This window comes from Staurois parvus, unplaced genomic scaffold (assembly GCF_062004578.1).
Source record: "Staurois parvus isolate SC_StPar_1 unplaced genomic scaffold, SC_StPar_1.0 ptg000387l, whole genome shotgun sequence".
NCBI lineage: Eukaryota > Metazoa > Chordata > Amphibia > Anura > Ranidae > Staurois > Staurois parvus.
In genome coordinates, this window is record NW_028318183.1 from 6,766,153 (window position 1) to 6,790,952 (window position 24,800).

At 42.2% G+C, this 24,800-nt stretch overlaps 1 protein-coding gene across 1 annotated transcript in view; it reads right to left on the minus strand.

Annotated features, from left to right (window-relative positions):
• Nucleotides 1-24,800, minus strand: part of USP12 (ubiquitin specific peptidase 12) — a 109,938-nt gene that overhangs the window by 24,870 nt on the left and 60,268 nt on the right. The window contains exon 3 of the mRNA XM_089685827.1: nt 23,175-23,388. Within this exon, the coding sequence (XP_089541953.1) occupies nt 23,175-23,388 (214 nt within the window). The remainder of the gene's footprint in view (nt 1-23,174; nt 23,389-24,800) is intronic.

Here is a 24,800-nt window from a genome sequence, read left to right on the forward strand (position 1 = left end):
GTGGGCGATGACTAGAGGCATAAATACTGACCCGACTCATCACGCAGCTGACCCTAGAAGTATTGAGGCCTTGGCGGGCACTCCAGCCATTGCCACCTGCAACATGAAGACACAAACAGCCCGAAGCCTGCCTTCGCAGACTAGGCTAACTGGCTGTCTTAGGCAAGCTATCTATAGCTGCCAGACTACTCTCATCACCAAGATAGATCATGTGCAAGCTGAAATTCGCAGGGATCTTGACCGGTTCAGGGAGTGCATTACGGAGGTCGAGCACAGAGTATTTCCTGTGGAAGATATACAGCGCAATCATAGTGTGGCCCTTCACACACTATAAATCAACGTTAAACACCTGGAATCCAGAGCGGAGGTTGCGGAGAACCACAATCAAACACAGCACAGAACTGGGCTCAGAATGCTTTGACACAACGACCTTTACGGAAACCCTCCTGTAATTGTTTCTGCCTAAAACTAAATTTTCACCCAATTTCTCAGTTGAGTGAGCACATCACATGCCTCCAACCCATGGCCCACAGGGTGCGCTGCCTCGCACATTCATTTTTAAACTACTGCACTTCAGAGGTCACAATCTGGTACTCCGTGAGGCCTGCAATCAGGGGGACCCGATATATGAAAACACTAAGATCCTCATATTCCGACTGTTCCGTGAAGACACAGCGTCAATGGAAATCCTTCAACCATGTTAGAGCTAAGCTCTGCACTAAAGGGTTGATGTACAGTATGCCGTTTCCCACCAATCTAATACTTCAAGATGGCAACTGTGTGCATTTCTTCACATCTCCTGAGGATGCTGCTTCCTGAATTACAACTGTTTGCAAGTAGTCTCATTCCCAATAGGCTGTCCTGTATCTTTGTCAACTGTCTTGAGAGCTCTGTGAGGCATCCTATATTTTTTTTCTTTTCTACAAGATTATTATTATTATTATACAGGATTTATATAGCGCCAACAGTTTGCTCAGTGCTGTACATTATAATGGGAGACAGTACACGTGAGAGTACAGTAACAATACAATTCAATACACGAGAGGTTCAAGGGCCCTGCTCCTTGGAGCTTACAATCTAGGAGGGAGGAGATAGTGGTACAGGAGGAAATAGCTGTGGGGGATGGAGTGGTAGGAAGAGTGGAGGAGATCGGCAATTAGCTGAGTTCGTAAATGTACAAGATCCTACTGTACATTTAGTAGCTTGAATGATGTCTGGGGGCTGTGCCTTTGTGCCCCAGGTCTAATGCACACTCTGGGCCTCCGTGGAATAATGTGGCAACCTGGCACTCCACCTGCAACTTGATTATTTTAGTGCCTCAGGAAATCTTTCACCATATTGGAAGTTGCCTGTATTAAAATGAATATATAACTGCTGCTGTTCAAGTAATGTGACCCTGATTTTACCAGGAGACCTGCACAGGATTTATCCACTGGAATGCCTATTGTGACTCCTTCTGCTTTCTAGTTCTTTTTTGTGCGTCTTGCGAACTGCACACTTTATGTGTGGCCTGAGAGGCTGATTGGATTCGGATAGAAGCCTTCCTCAGTTTTAAGGGGATGGGTGGGACTGTTTAATAGGAGGGGCCTAAACACCACTATTAAGTGCTCCCTAGTATTTAAATTTTTGAAGACCCATGTTCCTCATATTTGTATATTACAGGAGACTCAACTCCTTGGTAGCAAGACCCCAAGTGTTAAAATGCCTTGGTTTGGACACCACTATCATTACACCTATTCTAATATTGCTCGGTAGTGGGGGTGGGGAGATATAGTGGTTTGAAAATCCCTTGTGTAGCAATTGTGCATACATACAGAGATGGACGCGGTCACCCATCTTGCTAAGAATCTTCCATCTTGTATCATTTCTACTCCCAAATCAGTCTCCCTCAGGAATATGGTTTGTGTGTGTGTGTGTATGCTGAGTTCAAAAGGCAACAGCCCCAGTGGGAGGGCTCCATGGTTATAAATCCCAACCTAGTTGGTGCCCGGATGTCTGTTAGCTTCTCAATCTGGGATATCGTAAAGCCATAAAACCAGTTCTTCACTGAGCTTCAAAGACATTCCAGGTAGTCGTAAAACAGACTCACATTTAAAAATCCACTTTTCCATATCATTTTTTATATCTGGAGGCCAGGCATATATTCAGATCGGTCACTTTAATACAAGTCGCCTGATATATTACACCCCCTAGCTGGAATCTACAGGAGAGCAGAAAATGATATCTCCTTAACCGCCCCAAGCAGGTATGTCATATTTCGTATCTAGACGTTCAGCATATGCTTCTGCATATTAATCTACTAGTGGCTAGGCTGCTACATGCACCAAGGGTAAGTTATGGGTCATGATATAAGCTGGGAGGGATTTTGGTTCTAGCTTAGGTCTCCGCCTGCAACACCCTCCCCAAATGAGGCGATTGGTTCTCTGCTTCAGGGAGACACCCTGCTGAGTTCCTAGAAAGGCTGTGATGCTTGGAGCAGAGAGCGAAGCTAAGCTGAGTTGAAGAAATCTCCCTTTAACACCAGGAACCAACTTTGGGAGATAAGGCACCCTTTTGCTCTGAAACTTGAAAGCTGCTTAACCCAGGACTTTTGGCAAGTACTTTATCTATCTAAACTTCTTTCTGTTATCTCTTTGCTGTGTTATTGCTCTCTGTATGTATATATATATATATATATATATATATATATATATATATATATATATATATATGAGGCTACATCTTTTTCTGTAAATATTGTTTTTGCACCCTTTTGACCTTTAGTAATAAATCTTACTTTCTGAAAGTGTTGAACTGTTTATAAAGCTCTTTAATGCAAACTACGAATTCCGGTCTCTGAAGAGCGCTGTGTGTTTTAAAACGTCTGCATACATCTGAGTGCGGTGACATTGTGTATACAAACGATTATTCAAACATTATAGTGTTATTGCTAATATTGGCGAGTTTCCTCTTTCTCTGTAGAAAAAGGAGGTGGTGGCAGTGTGAAGGGTTAATTGCGTAATTTACCTGACCCAGTAACAATTGCTCCCAGGCTGCAGGTACACAGATTGTGGTCCATTAGCTGGAAAATCTTTGTGCAGGGTGCAGCTGGGCATGGCATTGTTACGCACATGACAGCACGGTTTTAGATTGGCTAGTCCTTCGGTCACGAGTTTGGTGAGAAGGGCTGGGGTCTGACGCCGTGATCGTCACACCTTGGAATTACCATTAAATCCAGTTTCAGGGATTACCTCAGTACACTTTGGAGCATCAATCCTGACTCTGCATCTGATGCCTTTAAAGCTTCCACCAGAGGAGAGTACCACTTGTTTATAGGTCAGGTACATAAAGAATGTATAGCAGACCTAGTGTAAAGGCTCAAGGTTTTTTTTTACCTTCATGCATTCTATACATGAAAATTAAAAAAAAAACAAAAAAAAAAAAATGAGTGCAGCAGCCCCCCAAAACCCTTTATAGCTCTCAGGTGGCCTATACGGATAGTGAACTAGTGAACTCCAGACATATCTGGGTGGGGTAGATTTACCGGTTCTTACCTCCACCTACTGTATCATGACAAGCTAGATTCCCCTATTACTTTGGAGGAGGTGTAAAAGGCATTGGGCACTCTTCAATCGGGTAAGACTCCTGGCCCTCATGGGCTCCCTGTAAAATGTTATAAGAATTACTGATCACTTTGGCCATTTTTCAGGGATCTGAATCAATTGGGATAAGTTGATGATTTTTCCATTACATCCATCTGTTCCTCGTACTGACACACAAACGCAGCTTCAATGGGTGGACGAATTTACCTATATGGGGGTTCAGGTGGGAGAGACCACTATTGCCTATTTAGAAAAGAACGTCTCTCCTTTGGTCTCTCGCTTTGCGCGTAATTGAAGTATCTGGAGATCCCTTCCCTGACTTCGGTTGGGCGGATAGCCTTGCTATAAAAGATTTTCCTGCCTAAATTTTTATACTTCTTTTGAAATATTCCAATCTTTATTCCCAAGATAGTTTGTCGTAAATTGGAAAGTATCGTGGTGCTCATTGGGCGGACTCCCCTGGCTGGCTAAGTCCACTCTACAGTTAACCTTGAAAGTTGGGAAGAGGCAACCCCCAACATGACAATAGCATTACTGGGCGGTGGTGTTGGGTAAACTACATTGCTGGTTCTCCCAGCCCAAGCACAATCCAGTGGTGACCCTGGAGGTGGATTTGTAAGGTTCCTATTGGCCCTTAGCAACTTAGTCTTTAGGGGCCCTTGGGCCTGTCCATCCATAACTGGCCCTATAAAGGTAATCATCCGTGTGTGGAATCAAGCCAGGAGCATATACATTGCTCCCTCTACATTTTCTCAGCATTTACCCTTGTGGGGTAACCCTTCAGTTCCTGATCTCTATTCGATTCCAGATCCACAACTGTGGGCAACTTGAGGGATAAGGACTCTGAAGCATGCAATCTCAGATGGGAAAGTGGTGCCTTTTATTACCGTTAGACGACCAAACTACCTGCCAGACTATATGGCATTTAGATATTGGCAACTTAAACTTGCACTTGCTGCTCAATTTCCAGAGCTTGTTGTATTGGAGTCTGACCAGACTGAACGCCTTCTTGCCTCTTACGTGATGGGAAAACCCTAGTCTTTCCTGTACCTTCGTCTCTCTGTAGCTTATGACACTAAATACACTCGCACTTTTGACTGCTGATGAAAAGATATCCCTGAGCTTATGGAGGACTGTATTTCAACCTATGTGACTTCTATGATTTCTACTAAAGACAGGTTTATACAGCCGAAATTCATACACACGCTTTACTCTCAGGTGAACCCCCAGTGCACAAGTTGTACTGCTTCTACTTGTACTTTTCTACATATTGTGTGGCCCTGCGTTGGAAGCCTCCTACACCTTCAACTGTGTCCACTAGGCAGAAGGCTATTAACTCAGTTCTACCTCTATATAAAGACAAAAAAAAAAAACCATATGAGAGTAGAAACTGTCCTAGGAAATTTGATAAGATATGATCTACTTTGATAGACGCCTATGGTCAGGATGCTTTAGAGTTTGTGTTGTGGTTTCTCGCCTCTGTCCCTCCCCCCATTTTTAGTCTCCACTCCTCTCCCCTTCATCTTGCCCCCCTCTTTGTTCTCTTCCCATCGCCTTCCTTGCCTTTCTTGCTCCCCCTCCCTCTCATCGTTCCTATATTGATGTAGGCCTGAAACAGTTTAGAGTGGCCTGCCTATTAATGCACATGCAGAATGTTATTGAATTCACATGTGCCATGTGATATTGCCTTTTGACCTGGACATAATGTATTGAATACGGCCATTATACTGTATGATCTACTACTATACCCATTGATGTGTAACTACTGTACTACCATTAGCTGCATTTCTAGTTGGGCAAAGCTTTAATAAAATGTTTTCTGTTTATAAAAACAAAACAAAAAATTTTCAATATGTGACCTGTAGCCTTTACATATTCAGAGCCATTTGAGTTTTGAACAAGCTAAATATAAGGATGGTTATCATTTCCCATGGATGTTCCATGTTCTGAGTAAGGCACAGACAACACAGGAACAACCTTGTTTCTCTCTGGCAGGGGATGTTTGTGTTATGGGCAGAAATGTGATTTGACCCCACAGAAACCAATGATCTCTTGGGTATGCTAATGCCAGACTGACTGCAGTAAAACCTGTGTGGAAAGAAACGTGGGCTGCCACTGCCGTCCTTTTGCTTCTGAAGGTATTAACTCCCGGGCTCAGAACAAGTATGCAGATCAGGAGTTCTGACTTTACTGGTGACAAACTTGTTCCAGGACAATGATTCACAGCACTGAGGCTGGACTCTTAGTCTTAACAGTTTTAGATAATCTTAGAACAGGTTTCCTTTAATGTTACAGAGTTGGTAAAATAAAGCTCCACTCTCATCCTGATCAGCCCTGTCTCCCTGGTGCTAACTATTAATTTGCAGGAGCTCATCCCAACTGGATAGGTGTGCCAATCAGAGAACAAGAGCTCTTACTGCTGCAGCAGGGAATTTAGTATTTTCAATGAGAAGAGGAAAGTGTCAACTGTGCATGCTCTGCATTAGTTCCTTGGCTATACAAAAAAAAAAAAAGCAGCAGGCTTCGGCACTATAGAGAATAGTTGGATGTATCCCTCATAGTTCTCAAGGGTAAGCCTGTCTGTGGTTAACCAGTCTAAAAAGTGATTATGTCATATTATACTATTTACAGTAATGAAAATAAAGGACAAAGTAAAAATCAGTAACAACCTCAAAAGAAAAGAGAAGGCATTAGTCACAAATAAAATCAAATAAAATGACCATAAAAGCCAGAATCCACAAAGCAGCTTCCACTGTACATAACATGTGATAACATCATAAACTTACATCATCTAATGATATAGCCGAGACATAATGCCTACACAGCCTTGTCACAAGAGGAAAATAATGTAGGAGTTGTCATTGACAATGTCTGACAGAGGACAATATACCAGGTGGGCGGAATACAGATGAAACATTTAGCATAATAAACTTCCTCAACTTGCCACGCTAACGAACACAAAGACGGTGTACAGCCTTTTATGTGTATAGCTCTAGTATAAACTGAAACAAACCCTGTAATATATACCACTTACTGATTAGCTAAACGTAAAAACAAGAGGAAAAAGAAAGAAGAGAGGTCATCTCTAAACACATTTCACATAGATTTTGAAAATTAACAGATTATGTATATTCAGAGAACTGTAATTATTGCAATGTTCTGGTAATTTGTAACTGGCTGCAAGAGGTCTAGCCCCCAATGTTAAAATGCTGGCTGGCATAAAAAGATCGACTCAGCTCATTTATTAAATCAACTGTGGGCTCATGGGAGAATCTGATGATCCAGATGTCAAACTCTGATCCGTTAACTAGTGCTTTCATTCAAAACGTCTGCAGTTGCACTGCATACAATATAACGGCAATAGTTACTACTGAATGAATGAGCCATGTAACTATGACAGGGTGGGAACGAGACTGTTGGCATTATTCCCAAGCCCATAGTTCAAGGACAGAGTGCTTCTTAGAATCAGTCACTGAGGAACTGGAAACTTGTTCACACATGAGGAAATAGCAAGAACAGAAGAAATTAAAAGATGTTCCCATAAACATTAAACAGAGTGGATGGAGGAATGTCCCCTGCTGGCTAATGTATTCTGACAGCTGCCTGAATACTTGAAAAGTGACTGCATGTGATTGGGTGCAGTCACTGTTTGGTCAACAATTTTGCACCCGCTCCTTTAATTTGTTGAGTCTTCGGTCCACCCAAAAGGGCCACCCAAGGCTTAAAATTTGTTTTTCAAAAAAAATAACTTTTGCAGATATAGCAGTTAATGAGACATACCACTTACAGGAGTGCTTACAATGATCATTTATTGTAAAACCTATGTAAAATATGTATGTTTATATGTAAAACCTTTATCGCAAAAGGAAAAAAGTGTTTGCTGTAACTGCTTATACAGTGTTAGCTAGCATTTGGCTTCAATTTGTTGGTGTATTATTTAAAGTGGTTCTAAAGGCTCATGCTTTTTACCTTCATGAATTATATGCATGACGGTAAAAAAGCTAGTGGGGCACCGAAATGAAAATTCTGGTGCCAAAACAGATACCGAAAATTCAGAATACATGTGGCTGAAAAACGAACTGAAACGTCTGCGTATATGGGGGTGAGGAGGCTCCAATTTTTTTTCTACTTTTATGTAAATTTTTATTTATTTTTTTCCAACTTATGATTTTATTGCTATCACATAGGGGATAAATATGAGTGACAGGTCCTCTTTGTAGAGGGCAGTGTGTGCAAGCAGGGGGCAGGAGAGGAGCACTCTATACAGTGAGGGAGCAGGGTATACAGAGAAGCTCCCTCACTGGCTGTCGCCATATGTCAGTGCCGGTTTTTAAATGCACACAGTCTCCTGTATCGGCTAAATTTTTCCTATCGGCCAAATACCGATAAGGCTGTTTTCGGCCAATATGTTTGTGGCCGAAATTTCGGTGCATCCCTATAAAAAAAACCTTGTGTAGCAGCCCCTCTAATACTCATCTGAGCCCCTTCTCTATCTAGCGATGTCCAGGAGAGCCTCGGTTCTCCAGGGACTCTCATTCTTGATTGACTGAGGCAGCAGCAGGAGCCATTGACTCCCGCTGTCAATCACAGCCAGTGAGCCAATCAGGTAAAGGAGGGGCATAACCGATCCGCAGCTCTGTGTGTGGATGGACACGCAGAGCCACGCTTTGGGAGAGCGCTTGCTCGGGTGTCCCCCATAGCAAGCCCTTTGCTATGGGGGCACCTGACAGGAGGGAGGGGCCAGGAGTGCCGGCAGGGAACTCGAGGAGAGGAGGATTTGGGCTGCTGTGTGCAAAACCACTGCACAGAGCAGGTACGTATGACATGTTTGTAATTTTAAAAGAAAAAAAACAAGGACTTTAGTGTCACTTTAAATATGCTAGTACAGTACATCTAACAGTCCCCTCACCCCAGACTGACAATGCTGCTGTCCAAAGGTGCTCCCCCATGTGCCCCTTCATCCAGAGTAGGGGCACCCTAATACATAAGTTGTGTTACTGGCCAAATGTAGCCACCACATCTAAGAACCAGTGATCCACAATATATTATATTTTTAGTTTTGGGTTTAATACCATTTAAACAAAAGGGTCAAAACCCCTTTTGTTTATTCTGAACACAGCTGAAGCTCTATGCTCCGATCCCATTGCCCATCCCCACTTCTGTACAGCTGACATCAGGAGGGAGGCTGTGCAGGCACTGCAAAAGCAGAGAGGCCAACAGCTCACACCCCGGATACCAGGTCCAATCTTGTGGGGATCTGTGTCAGTTTTCTATACTGTAAAATGAGTCACAAAACCTATGCCAGATTCTATTTCACTCTGGCAAACTCCACTTCAGGTAATTTCCTGTAGCAGTTTTCTGATTCAGGGAGTTTAAAGTAGTATTAAACTCTTTTTATTTTTACATTCAGGTAAGCATATAATAAAGTTTATCTGTAGGTATACTAAACGTGCACCATTGTCAGATGTCACCGGCGCAGGTGTTCTGAAGGAATGGCATACTTGACTGTTGGTATGGTCTTTTTGGGGTGATGTGCAGTGCCATTTGACCGCCAAACATGGTGTGTATTATGCATTCAAAGAGTTCAATTTTGTTCTCATCTGACCAGACTATGTTCTCCCAGGATTTCACAGACGTGTCTAAATGTTGTGCAGCAAACTGTAAATGAGCTTCCACATGCTTTTTCTTCAGCAATTGAGTCTTGTGTGGTGAGCATGCATATAGGCCATGGTTGTTGAGTGCATTACTTATTGTTTTCTTTGGCACAATTGTACCTGCTAATTCCAGGTCTTTCTGAAGCTCTCCACAAGTGGTCCTTGGCTCTTGGACAACTCTTCTGATCATTCTTTTCACTCCTCTGTCAGAAATATTGCGAGGAGCACCTGGTTGTGGCCGGTTTAGAGTGCAATTATGTTCTTTCGACTTCCAGATTATGGCCCCAACAGTGCTCACTGGAGCATTCAGAAGTTTAGAAATCCTGTAACCAGTGCCATCAGTATGATATGCAACAGTAAGGTTGCGAAGGTCTTGAGAGAGCTCTTTGCTTTTTGTGAGACACCTTTTTATAGGCCATCAGTTGAGACTGAACTAGCTGATATTGATTTGCACTGACAAGGGGCTGGATTGCTTTCCAATGACTGATAGATATCAGCTGGTTTCTTGGCTTTCCATGCCTTTTTGCACCTCCCTTTCTTCAGGTGTTCAATACTTTTTCCCTGTGTTATTCCATTTTATTATACATAACCTAATTTCTGAACTTATTTGTTTTGGTTTCATTGTATGTATGGATTGCAAGGGTTGTTACTGATATGTGGTGAAAACTTCACATCAAAGCATTTTTAGAAACATATTTACTGAGAAAAATGGTGACGTGTTCAATACTTATTTTACCTGCTGTATATATACACAATTTATTTTTATTTTTTTTAAACTCACAGGGACCCACTTACATTTACTAAACTTACATTTACATTGTTTTCCAATGACTGATAGATATCAGCTGGTTTCTTGGCTTTCCATGCCTTTTTGCACCTCCCTTTCTTCATATGTTCAATACTTTTTCCCTTTTTCCCGGTGTCATTCCTTTTTATTATACATAACTTAATTTCTGAACTTATTTGATTTGTTATCTTTATATGTATGAATTTCCTGGGTTGTCACTGACATATGGCACCTTTAGAAATATATTTACCTAGAAAAGTGGTGACACATTCGATACCTGCTGTGATATATATATATATATAATTTTACAGTATTTATATAGCGCTAAAAGGTTTGCTCAGCGCTGTACATTATAGTGAGGGACAGAACATGAGACAATACAGTAACAAAACAAAACACAAAGGGTTCAAGGGCCCTGCTCTTTCGAGCTTACAATCTAGGATAGATATATATACACACACACACACGCAAACATACACACACACGCAAACATACATACACACACACACGCACACACACATCACACATATATATATATATATATATATATACACACACATACATACAAAATGCCTATATGTGTACTACATAAAGAAAGGATTTATGTACAATTCTCTTGATAAATAATGCATATAAAGTTTATTATTAGGTGTGTTTTTTAATAATTTTTATTTCCGCCACAGTTTGTCTATTGCAGCCAAGTTATGTAGCAAGCTGTGGCCTTATAGCAGCTTCATACACCGGATTAACAAGAGACTTTCAATACTATAACACCAGTCTATGCATGGTCTCCATTGCTTTCGACAGGCACTATGACAACACAGGTGCTTACTGAATGGGAAGCTTGGGAATCTCACACCTTTGTTTGTTCAAGGAGAGAATGCACAGGGGATGCATAAAGAAAAGCAGGAACCAGAGAGGCAGAAGTAGGTGGAATAATGCAGCTCGTGGAGACGGATTTATGAATAAAGTAATACTGTGCTCATAACTGCAGACACCCATAGGTGCTGCAAGCAAAAGTGTCTCTTCTTAAGATAGGAATACCCAAAAGCTATTCATGTATTTGATCAAGCAATTGTGCTTTCAATTCAATTTTTTTTAATCAAACTTTGCAAAACAGCCAAACACAAAGGGGGAATTCATAAAGGGTGTCTTAGAAAGCCTTCAGGTTAATTCATGTACTTGTCAGAGATAGGTACATGAATCTTTCAATATCAGGCATACTGGACAATCCTCCTTCAATTCGTTCTTCCCTCCCTGGTCACTGCGCCCGTTACATTGCCAGGTGCATGTCTGAGGAGGTTTGTGGTATGGGTGGGCTTAGCCTGATTGAGAACTAAGAGACTAGCCCCTATCAGGTCCACCTAGCTTTTCACTGAGATCACATTATTATTATTATACAGTATTTATATAGCGCCAACAGTTTGCTCAGCGCTGTACATTACAATGGGAGACAGTACATGAGACAGTACAGTAACAATACAATTCGATACACGAGGGGTTCGAGGGCCCTGCGCCTTGGAGCTTACAATCTAGGACGGAGGGGATAGTGGTACAAGAGGAAATAGCTGTGGGGGATGGAGTGGTAGGAAGAGTGGGGGAGATCGGCAATTAGCGGAGGGTGGGGTAAACTTCCCTGAAGAGATGGGTTTTCAGGGTGCGCCTAAAGGAGAGGAGAGTGGGTGACAGTCTGATGGATTGGGGTAGGGAGTTCCAGAGGATGGGGGAAGCCCTGGAGAAGTCCTGCAGTCGGCATGGGAGGAGGAGACCAAGGAACTAGAGAGTAGGAGGTCTTGTGAGGAAAGGTGAGTACGTTTTGGGTGGTATTTGGATAGCAAATCGGTGATGTAGTTTGGGGCAGTGTTATGGACAGCTTTGTACGTCAATGTGAGCATTTTGAATTTTATCCATTGGGCAATCAGAAGCCAGTGGGTGGATTGGCAGAGAGGGGTGGCGGACACAGAGCGGTTAGTAAGGTGGATGAGTCTGGCAGCAGTGTTCAGGATAGACTGAAGCGGGGCTAGCCTGTGGTGAGGTAAGCCGGTGAGGAGGGAGTTACAATAGTCATCTTGTGATATGATAAGGGAGTGAATGAGTTGCTTAGTAGTTTCCGGGGTTAGGAACGGACGTATTTTGGAGATGTTGCGGAGGTGGAGTCTACAGGAGTTTGTCAGTGATTGGACCTGGGGCTGGAAGGACAGATTGGAGTCTAGGATGACACCTAGTACTCTGGCTTGTGGGGTGGGACTGATGGTGGCATTATTGGTCGTGATGGAGAAGTCAGGGGGGGGGGGGGGTTGCGGGCTGAGGGGAAAACTATGAGCTCAGTTTTGGAAAGGTTTAATTTGAGGAAGTGGAGTGACATCCAATTCGATATGTCGTTCAGTAGGCTAGTGATTCGGGTGGAGACGGATGGGGTGAGGCGAGGGGTAGAGATAGATTTGTGTGTCATCGGCATAAAGATGGTAGTTGAAGCCGTGAGAGTGTATCAGTTGGCCAAGGGAGGAGGTGGAGAAGAGAAGGGGCCCAAGGACGGAGCCTTAGGGGACCCCAACATTGAGGGGGAGGTGGCAGCGTTATAGGTAACACTGAAGGAGCGCTGTGATAGATAGGAAGAGAGCCAGGAGAGAGCGGAGTCTCTGAGGCCAACAGAGTGTAGTTTGAGGAGGAGGGGGTGGTCAACCGTGTCGAAAGCCACAGAGAGGTCGAGGAGTAGGAGCACTGAATAGTGGCCATTAGCTTTGGCGGTTTGTAGGTCATTGGTGAGTTTGAGTAGGGCAGTTTCGGTGGAGTATAGGGGACGGAAGCCAGACTGTAAGGGGTCAAGGAGGTTGTTGTTGGTGAGGTGGTAACTCAGGCGATTATAGACTAAGCGCTCGAGGAGTTTGGATGTAAATGGGAGCAGGGAGATGGGTCTAAGGTTGTTCAGGTCGGTGGGACGCAAGGAGGGTTTTTTAAGTATGGGAGTGATGTGCGCGTGCTTCAGAGGGGAGGAGAATGGGCCAGTAGAGAGGGAGAGATTAAAGATGTGAGTGAGGGAGCGTAGGATGGAAGAGGAGGGTGACCACAGGAGTTGTGAGGGTACAGGGTCAAGGGGGCAGGTGGTGAGGCGGGCTTCAGAGAAGACCTTAGTGACCTCTTCAGTGGTAGCAAGGTCGAAGAAGTGGAGTGTTGAGGGGGTTTTAATGTGAGGGATGTTAGATGGGGTGGAGGTCTGGACAGTGGCGAGGTGGAAAGAGAGGGATGTTGAGGGGTTATACGTGTGAGGGATGCTAGGTGGGGTGGAAGTCTGAGCAGTGGCGATGTCCCTACGAATTGCGGCGATCTTGTTTTTGAAGTGGTTGGCAATCTCGTGGGCGGTGAGTGAGGTACTGGGTGGAGGCAGAGAGAGTAGAGAGTTAAAAGTAGAGAAAAGCCGGCGAGGGCTGGAGGAGAGGGTATTGATGAGGGTCACAAAGTAGGCTTGCTTGGCAGCGTGGATGAAGGAAGTGTAGGTGAAGAAGGCAGATTTGTATCGGGTGAACGCTTGTTGGAATCTGGTTTTGCGCCATAGTCGTTCCAGCGCACGATTGCGTCGTTTGAGATTTTTGGTATGGTCAGTCATCACATGGCATTGGGCAGCTCCATGACTGCTATTCAGTCCAATAGCGGCTTTTGAATTTGCTCACTGTAGTGCGCTGTTATTCAAGTAAGGCAGACCTGATAAGAGAACTAAACAAGATATACCTGTGCTCAAATACCAATGGATTGTACACACATTTGTCTATCAGATGCAAAAGGGGTGTAACAACATATCAACACTAGAACTTCTGAAAGAACCCTCTGCACACTGCTATACACCCTTTGCAGATAACTTTTCAATAAAAAAATACATTTTTATTACAAAGCTGGAAAGGTTATATAGCAGTGTGCAGAGGGTTCTTTCAGAATTTCTACTGATAGAGAACTAGTCTCTATGTTCCCCATCAGGCTCCACCCAACCAGTGATGCAAGTAATTTCCCAAATGTAGGTATTGCCATATTTGGGTAATATCATCGATATCCCCAGCCCCTTTACTGTACTTACAAAATGTGCTCTTGTTAGGGGAATCTCCCAGCCAACAGTTGAATGAGGCCAGGGACAGAGCCACTAGGGGGAGAAATTGTCAGATAAACTCTGTACACCACCCCAGAGCTGGTCTTATTTACCACCAGTTTCCTATCCAGCAAACTGGCAGTAATTCTCAAAGTATCTGTTGCTGCTGTAGCTATTAAATAATGTTGCTAAAACTTAATGCATTTTAGGTTTTACTGAATTCCACTGAAAAATGTTTTAAATCAAATGCCAGGAGATGGGATCAAATCTGGTCTCCATCACACCCAGGGGGAAAAAAAAACAAAAAAACAAAAACAAAAAAACTTTCAACATTAACTTTTTTGTTCATTTTGATCGATTTTTCAGTAATCTGTATTCAGGTTGTCGACTGCAGTAAATTATCGGACGAAAATAGGGTTATCAGCGGTTTGCCGATAATTGACTGCAATGCAAAATCGCGTCCCATTGACATCAATGTAAAATCGCATTTCACTGACTTAAATGCAAAATCGTGTTTCGTTGACTTCAATGCAAAATCACGCCCCCCTGACTTCAAAGGTAAAATCGCGTCCCATTGACGCAAATACGCCTCTATTTATCTGTCAACATGAGCTATTTGTCATCCTTATATTGATAGCTTTAGTAAATGGATTGGAAAGTATATCATATTTGCTTGCTTTAATTTTTTTTTACATTTCTTAAAGCGGAGCTCCACCCAAAAAGGGAAGATCCCCTTTAAAGACTGGTTCACCGCTCCCCATTAAGGATTGACATCTTTGGGGAGCGGATACCCGATACGGACATCTCCTCGGCTCCCACTTCCGCTGCGATCGCCTGGGCGATCAAAAGCGGAAGTTGTCCTCCTACCCTCCTTCCCCGTAGTCTTCTGGAACACGTGACAGGTCCCAGAAGACTACAGAGCCATTCAGGAAGCACAGTGCTACTCGCGCATTTGCAGTGGGCACCCAGCTGTGAAGCCGCAAGCTGTCACATCCGGGTGCCCGCACTGAAGATGTCGGCGCCTGGAACACTATAAGGCTGGTGAAACGGGTTGCAGGGAGGACACCACGTGTCAGTGGAACTCTGCTTTAAGTTACTTCCTGGTTTCTGTGCTTAGGAAAATAATGTCATACATCCCAGGAGTCTTCAGGAGGGGAGGGGACGGTTCTCAGCTTAGCCTATGCCTGAGCTAAGGGAAGATGGATTCCAGGTAGCAAGATACATGAATCATCTACCCTTACTTGAGGGGGTGTTTTTCAAAGTGATGTGCTGTTTATATGCCCTTTGTGGTAAATGTACCGTTGTCTTTGTATTTGTTTCTTAGCTTGTAAATAAAAGGCGATCCTGGTATTTCCCCTTAATGTCCGTTTTTAAACTGACCACATCACAGACAGAAGCAGATCCATACTTATCCCTTCTTTTCTGTTTTAAGCTAAAACACCAAGTATGTGCGGTTTATATGCCCTTTGTGGTAAATGTACCCTGTTGTTCAGTTTGCGTCCATGTCTTCTACTAGAGAGCTGTGCCTATGCATGGCATGCCTGTACTCCTGAGGTCAGATTTCTGCTGATACCCCTGTATAGACTGAGGGAAATCAGCTGGGATGTGACATTGGCAGAAGCTAAACAAAGAGAGACCTGTAAGAATCTCTCTTCTACATTGGAGATACAAAAGGAATAGTCAGGCTGCTGTAAATTATGAGTGATAACAGATGGGGTATGTGACGTAGGCAGAAGCTGCCAGATATCACAAGGAGTCTCCTCCCTCACCCCTTACAGCCCAGAATGAAGCAGTCTGTATAGCGTATGTGTGGCTGCTTGTTAACAATTTAAAAAAGATATTTACAATAGAGTTTAGTTTAAATTAAACTAGCCAAGTTTACTGTTGCAGATTAGTGTTAGTTAAAAAAATGTATTCATAAGGCTGTTGACACTGTAGCTTGATTGCCCGCCAGTCTGCAAACAATCTTTTCCAAGATAAACTGAATGATACAAATACATCCACAGAACTGCTGATGTTGCAGCTTACTTGCCAATCTGTGCAGAATCTCCTTCAAGATTTCCATCACTTTCCTAGACATGGCTAGTTCTAGAAATAGCTACTAATGTCCACAAGAGTATACAGGATCGCATTCATGTCTTGGAAGAGTTTGTGCACAGGCAATCTAGCTACATTTCTCAGCAGCCTCGTGGATACATTTATTTCACTTACTTCTATGCCTAGGAAGAGATCAGGCACAGACTGACAATTAGTGATCTTAAACCCTCAGATTTTGAAGCACTCTCTGTAGCTGATTTAATCACTCACTTATGCAGTTTTTTTTAATCTGACTTATTTACCTATTGCCCCAAATTTTCTGTTTAGTGTGGTTTCTCTCTCTTGCCGCATCCTATGGAATGACCCTTACACGCAGGTACAGTAACTGTCTCCTTATACTGTGAACATCAATAGAAACACACAGCCCTGTAGAAATACATTGGCAAGGCACTCCCCTACTCCTCCCCCTTCCTCCCCCAAGTTAAAAGTCTGACTGTGAACTGCACTGCCCACTGTTAAATATTTCCTGTAAAGAAATGAAGTTTGGGAAAGTAGCAGTGAGAGGCCAGAAGCACTGAAAGTGTTATACTGCAAGTGCTGGGGTAATCATTTCAACAAAAAGCTCACTGGAGAATGTTTATTTTATTGTACTCAGTGTGTTGAACTAAAAAAACAAACCAAAAAAACAAAAAACAGCCGTGGGTTTAACAGTAGAGTATATATCCATACCCAACTCAGTCCTGAGGTATCTACTGGGAGGCCCTGGTGTTTCTCAATCTGGAAAAAGCATTTGATTTCATACACTGGATTTATACGACACATGTTCTGCAGCGCATAGGCTTTGGCCCGACGTTCTTTAAATGGATCTCAGTACTGTATGAACATCCTGTGGCTGCCCTCCAAATTAATGGTCAGGTGTCTGACACTTTTCCAGCATCCAGGGGCACAAAGCACATCCAGGGAGATTAGGTACAGTGCCATAGGTTGTAAACCTCTTGACAATGTAGAGCACAGTGGACACAGGAACATTAAGATCTCTGGCGATGGATTTCTAACCTTGATATTGTCCATGCTTTTCCATAATTTATGTTCTCAAATCCTCAGACAATTATTTGCTGCTCTTTCTCTTCTTCATGCTCCATGTGGCTCACAGAGACACTCAAAAGAAAGGTTAAGTACAGGTGAAACTCGAAAAATTAGAATATCGTGCAAAAGTTCAGTTATTTCAGTAATGCAATTTAAAAGGTGAAACTAATATATGAGATAGACTCATTACATGCAACCAAGATTGTTCAAGCCGTGATTTGTCATAATTGTGATGATTATGGCTTACAGCTCATGAAAACCCCAAATCCACAATCTCAGAAAATGAGAATATTGTGAAAAGGTGCAATATTCTAGGCTCAAAGTGTCCCACTCTAATCAGCTAATTAAGTCATAACACCTGCAAAGGGTTCCTGAGCCTTTAAATGGTCTCTCAGTCTGGTTCAGTAGGAATCACAATCATGGAAAAGACTGCTGACCTGAGAGTTGTGCAGAAAACCATCACTGACACTCTCCATAAGGAGGGAAAGCCTCAAAAGGTAATTGCAAAAGAAGTTGGATGTTCCCAAAGTGCTGTATCAAAGCACATTAATAGAAAGTTATGTGGAAAGGAAATGTTTGGAAGAAAAAGGTGCACAAGCAGCAGGGATGACCGCAGCCTGGAGAGGATTGTCAGGAAAAGGCCATTCAAAAGTGTTGGGGACTTTCACAAGGAGTGGACTGAGGCTGGAGTCAGTGCATCAAGAGCCACCACACACAGACGGATCCTGGACATGGGTATTCCTCTTGTCAAGCCGCTCCTGAACAACAAACAACATCAGACGCGTCTTACCTGGGCTAAAGAAAAACAGACCTGGTCTGTTGCTCAGTGGTCCAAAGTCCTCTTTTCTGATGAGAGCAACTTTTGCATCTCATTTGGAAAACAAGGACCCAGAGTATGGAGGAAGAACGGAGAGGCACACACTGCAAGATGCTTGAAGTCCAGTGTGAAGTTTCCACAGTCTGTGTTGATTTGGGGAGCCATGTCATCTGCTGGTGTTGGTCCACTGTGCTTCATTAAGTCCAGGGTCAACGCAGCCGTCTACCAGGAGATTTTGGAGCACTTCATGCTTCCTTCCACTGACTAGCTTTATGGGGATGCGGACTTCATTTTACAGCAGGACTTGGCACCTGCCCACACTGCCAAAAGCACCAAAACCTGGTTCAGTGACCGTGGGATTACTGTCCTTGATTGGCCAGCAAACTCGCCTGACCTGAACCCCATAGAGAATCTATGGGGCATTGCCAAGAGAAAGATGAGACCGAACAATGCAGAAGACCTGAAGGCCGCTATTGAAGCATCCTGGTCTTCCATAACACCTCAGCAGTGCCACAGGCTGATAGCTTCCATGCCACGCCACACTGAGGCAGTAATTGCTGCAAAAGGGACCCAAACCAAGTACTGAGTACATATGCATGCTTATACTTTTCAGAGGTCCGATATTGTTCTATGTACAATCCTTGTTTTATTGATTACATGTAATATTCTAATTTTCTGAGATTGTGGATTTGGGGTTTTCATGAGCTGTAAGCTATAATCATCACAATTATGGCAAATCACGGCTTGAACTATCTTGCTTTGCATGTAATGAGTCTATCTCGTATATTATTTTCACCTTTTAAGGTGCATTACTGAAATAAATGAACTTTTGCAAGATATTCTAATTTCACCTGTACATTTCTGACCATTTTAACTGGTTGTCAGTGAGATTTCTATATTGTTAGCACCTGATAACTGATACAGGCGAGTTTAATTATAAATTACAGGAGCATCACAAACTTGGAATGCAATTATTTCTTACAATTTTGAGAAGGTGCCAATATTTTGTCCAGTCCATTTTAGGGGTTTTGCAAGGAATGAGTCAGATTTGGTGTTTTTTTTTCTCCACTTTTTTGTGTTATACCAATACAAACGAAAGAAATAAACGTGAGATTTTCAATTTATATTGCCCAACGCCCAGGACATGTAGTGCTGGGCAGGGAGGTTTTTTGTAACCTTTAGCCCTGCTGCGGGTAAGCAGCAGGGCTCATCTGTCAGGTGGAAGCATTCGGGCGGCTGCACTGCCACCTGATTGCTTCCACACAGCCCACTATGGTGCCAGCCTCCGCCCCACTGTCTCCTAGGCTCTGCGTGCCCATCTGTAGGTCCTGGACCAGTTTAGTGGGTGTCGGCGGGTATAGGGGAGGGAGGAGAGCAGACACATCTGCTCCTCTCGTCCTGACCTGAAATTGATGTGACGTCACTTCTGGGTCGCAGTTGCCAGATTTACCAGCCATCGAGGCCAGGAAAGAATGTAATGCAGTGCGATGTGCACTGCATTACATTCAGTGTAGTACTGGGGAGACATGAAGGGTCTTTTAGACCCTGGATGTCTCAATAAAGAGAACCTGTCAAACAATCATCACATAGGGGACTCTTTGTCCCCTATGTTTTGGGAAAAAAAAATATATATATTTTTAAAAAAATGTAAGTTACACCCAAGCATATAACCCCTGTCAAAAATGTGAGGACCCCCATATATGTACACACGTACAAATGTAAAAGAACACATTGGAGCGCTTATGCATGAAAACAATGATTGCGATACACGTTTCATATCGCCGTGCATGAGAGCAATAATTGTAGCACCAGACCTCCTCTGTAACACTAAACTGATGACCTATAAGAAGCTTTAAAAGAGTCACCAATAGAAAATATAGGGTACTAAAGTTTGTTGCCATTTCACGAGCGTACACACATCTATTTACTTGATGCAACCTCATCTTTTATATTTTATAATAAATCGGATCATTTATTGCTTTCTGTGCCCTAAAATTAACGTAAGTGTATTTTGTACTGAAATTTCTGCGTTTCCTCGACCTTTGTGATAATATCGTGTGACATAAAATATTTGAACTACCATTATTTTATTCTCTAGGGTCTCTGATTTCAGAAAATATATGTTTGGGGGTTTTGTGTAATCTCCAGGCCTTAAATTGTTTTTTAAACGTGCAAAAAATGCAAAAACAGCTCTGGCAGCAAAAGGGATAAAGGATAAGCCCGTCACTCCCTTTTCCCGTTGAGCACCCAATTGGTGCTCATTACACTGCAAGGTGTCTCTCCTCCATGCTAGTCCCTGAGTGAGGTACTGGAGAAAAGCAGGGAGGCGAGGAGGAGATAAACTTTTAATGTTTTTAACATTGCACGGTTAAAGTCGCCATAAAGCCCCTTTTGTTTTTAAAAGCCCCAGACATTCCTTAAAGCACCTCCAATTTAAATATGGTTTTGGTTCAAAATTTATTTGTGTCGGGACAAGTAGATTGTCATGAGGGACAAGTAGATTGGGGCACCGATTCAGTCCATGGACAAGTAGTTTTTAAAAAAATTTCCACACCCCTGGGAGACAATATTTTTGACCATGACTGCAAGTATTTACCCTCGTTGAAGTTGAACAACATTTTGTAGAGCTATAATCCAAAATTCAAAGAGTTTAATTGGGAATGTAAGTCACTTACCTAAAGAAAATAGCCAATAATGTTGAACAAAAAAAACTATTTACTAATAAACTGAAAATTGTGCTCCCATGGCATTTAGGTTGCACATGTATATATAGTGCATATAGAATATTACTATATAAACGTCCTATTTGGAAAATATAAAGTGTACATTTTTTTTTAAAGAGTGATGTTTCCTGTCTTTACACATCAAGGGCCTTTACTGAGTATAAAGCTCCCAGAAGAGTTTTTTAAAGGGTGACTCCACTTTCATTAAAAAACTATAGCCAAAAAAAAAAAAAAATGAATAAAGTATATACTGTAAACAACTATGACACAAGCCATTTTGTAATTGAATGTTATTATAAATTACCTTTCCTTTTCAAATCTGCAGTGCTGTAATTTTCAGCAAAATGCATTGCACTATGACTACCGAGAGGTGTTCTGTACACAGATGGTGTTCAGAACACCACCAACATCATTTCCTGCTTGTGTGATTGGCTCACTGATTTTCCCAGATATCTACTCTCAGATACAAGTCAGATTTCAGGCACCCCCTGCAACAAAAAGTCATTTTTGGTGAGGTACTTCCAATAGGAAATCATGTCTAAAGGAATACCCTGCAATTTTCAGAGCACTGCAGGTGCAGCAGCTGACTGATTATTATAAAACCACTCCCATTGCACATGGACACAAACAAACAGCTCTTTCTTCAGAATAACAAAAGTAGGACTCTTATTTTCACATCAACTGTTGTATTAGTGACTTATTCCTTGCTGAGACCTCCATGTCTGGCCTATATAGGCAGATACAATCACTGCGGACAGTCTTTATCAGATAGCTGAACTCACCGAATACCCTTTCTCATCCAAGAAGATCTTATACTTAATGCAGCTTGATTACACCAGACAACAGGATGTAACAGATAAATGAAGGGACGGTATTTGCAGGTCAAAACACGGTAATGCGTTCCCCCATGCAAGCAGACTAACATGTGCCTGTGCGACATGCAACCATCTTTATCCCATAAGCATTACAAGAAGAAGAAAATGAAGGGAAATGAATCACAAAAATGGAAGGGAACACAGAAAAAGATGGTGCCATAATCAAAATTACCACAAGGTGGTGGCAGTATAACCAACTATACTAAGGTTAATAAACAATGGCTTAAAGAAAATGAACTATAAATTGTCAATTCAAAGCAATATGAATAACCTTGACTATGCTTTGTGTTATAATCTCATAAAACAAGTGTAAAGCACAACTCTGCAACAAAGTATGTTAACATCCTTGCATTGTACTAGATCACCCAGAGGGGAAGGTTTTTATCTGAACAAAAGTGGAGTTACTCTAGCGCATATCCCCCCCCCCCCCTTTTCTTTATTCTTCCTGTCAGCCACTGGCTTCACCTCTCTGACACATCTCTCCGCCCCCTCCTTTTTTTTTTTTCTCTCTCTCTCTCCCTCTTCCCCCCCCCTTTCTTATTTACATCTCTTCTCTTTTCTGGGGTCCCCTGATCAAATTAGTCAAGTAATGGGAGGACAGCATTGGCCACAGTGAAAATAGTTGAACTTGGTATTGCCCTATGGCAGTTGATGTCTCCGCTAGTTGGAAAATGGAAATTGCAGTTTCCGGGATCGGGGGGCCTATAGGCCATCGCAAGTTTATAGGATCTTCTGTAATGATCTCAATGACCATAGTTGTCCATGTTTCTTTAACTTTAAGAGATTTGATTTATCATAAGAATGACATATTCCTTACTCTGTTATTTTGACCACTAGCTGTATGGCAAATATCCTTGATGTATACCTTACTTATACATTGCAGTACTTTACCTGTATTTGCTGTTATATTCCAATAAAATTTCTTTGGATAAAAAAAAAAATTGGAGTTACTCTTTCATTTGCACTTCTCTTTTCTGGATGAGGAGAGAAGTGAATAAAATATGTGGTGAATAGCCGCAATGTGTAGTGTAAATGGAATTTTAGCCCAGGATCTTGCAAGATCAGGGGCTCAAATACTTCTCAATGAAAAACAAAAACACAAACGTTGACAAAATAAGCGCTAAAAAATAAGGTTGCATTTAATAAGAAACCTATGTGAGAGGGGCCACTCATAAATAATTGTGTTTTCCCTTATAACACACATATATACATATACACCTCTGGCTCCTTTTCACATTGTGGCCATTTCCTCTTCTCTCCCTGCTATTGCCACTTCTGAGGTGAAGAAAGAGGAAGAGGGATAAATTACACAGTCAGTGAGATGCTTACATTCCATCTTATTATACCAGCCATTTGTACTGACTTTACTGTCAGCTTCTCACTGAGCTGCAATGAGAAGCGGATAATATCATCTCTACTCCTCATCGCAGCTTATTAAACCTCTGTGAAGAGGAGCCACAATAGCCACTGTTGCAGCTTACCTCAGTTTCCAAATGTACACATAATATTCTAATTCACAAAATAGTGAGATATGCTTACCATTTTCTTTGCGTAAGCGAGTAATGAACTTCTTTGGAGGGATCACTCCGACCTTCTTTTTCTGAGTGGCTATGCTGTGGAAAAGGTCTGCTAAGCATGTGAGAAGATTCTCTTTTTTTCTCGGTTGGCTTTTGTAGGCGAGGACTTTTTCCCGGAATGGGCGGCAGAAATAAAGTGCTTGAAGAACTGAATTGCAGTAGCAGGTGTTCCCAAACTGAGTGTGCAGAAAACAAACAGTTATATATGGCCAAAGCCAACATTTACACAAAGAAAATGGTCATTCTCCCCATCTCAAAACTGTGCAGGAATTTTAAATAAAAAAAATTATTGGAAAAAGCACAGAATTTGATTGGTTGTGGATGGCACTTTCACTTTAAGCTAGCCATAGAGGGATTGAATCCCGGCCAGTTCATGTCCCCATTCTGTTTCCTCCAGAGGCTGCCTGGTTGCCCAACTCCACCCCCACAGCGGCAGTGATCTCTTGGGATCAGAGAATTCTGCTACAAGCTGCAGGAGTACCTGTGATTGTGTAGGAATGCACATGAATGGTATGCGAAGGTGCAAATTTGAGTGAGGTGCCATTTCTTATGTGCGGTTTTCATTCTATCATACTACACTTAGTATAGCGCCCCCTTGGTGTCTCTCTGATCACAACAGGAAACATCAGGACCACTACCAGGGTATCCTAATTGACAGCACTCCAGGCATCTGTCCCAGGGGTGAAAGCCATCTGAGAACTATGATAAGCTCCTTTGATTTTACCAAATGTGAGTGGTTGCCTTTTACCAATAAATGTCATATTACCTACTACACTTAGGGTGTACTCTCTGCTCTGTTTGGTTCAGTACAACCAGCCTGCCCATAGATGGAATGAAATTAGTTCAGTTCCTGCTGAACTGGCCAAACTTCGGTCTGTCTATGGCTGGGTTTAGGCTCTACTGGAAATGTCTATGCAGAGATCTGTTTTTGTTTGGACATGAAATGGTCTATTTGTGTTGGTTACTGTCAAAAACAACTAAAATAAATCTATTGTAATTCAATGTTCTATGCTCACTGCATATAAAGCCTCATCTTTTTGCGTAGTAGTGTCTTGCCAATTCTCTAATCTCATTGCAACAACATCAGAAGGTCTGTGACTGAAAACAAAATTTCCAACATGTCTATTTACATAAAACATCCACAATTCTGTTAATCAGAGTTCATGTGATCCTTTGCCTAAGGCTTAGGTCATATAGGGTAGCTAGAGAACCTTTTTGTTATTATTTGTGAGAACCAAAAGAGACAAAAAAGGACATTGTGCAGGGGCGACACGAATGAATAAAAGATATGGCATTTGTATAATATTTACAATATACTGGAAATACATTTTCTAGGTGATTCCACCCTATTCTTCATTCACAGTATGACTTGCAGAAAAAAAAATTACTGATAAATTACACAAAAACTGGAATAAATCCAAGTCAGCATTTAACCCTTTTGGGTTGTATAGTGTTCAGTTCTGCTTTTTTTCAACATTTTCTATGGGACACTATACTATAAAATACTCCCACAAATGCGGGCCATTGATTGCAAACAAGATTTGTTAATTTGCACACACTAAAAAGTATTTTTTTCTAACAAATTCAT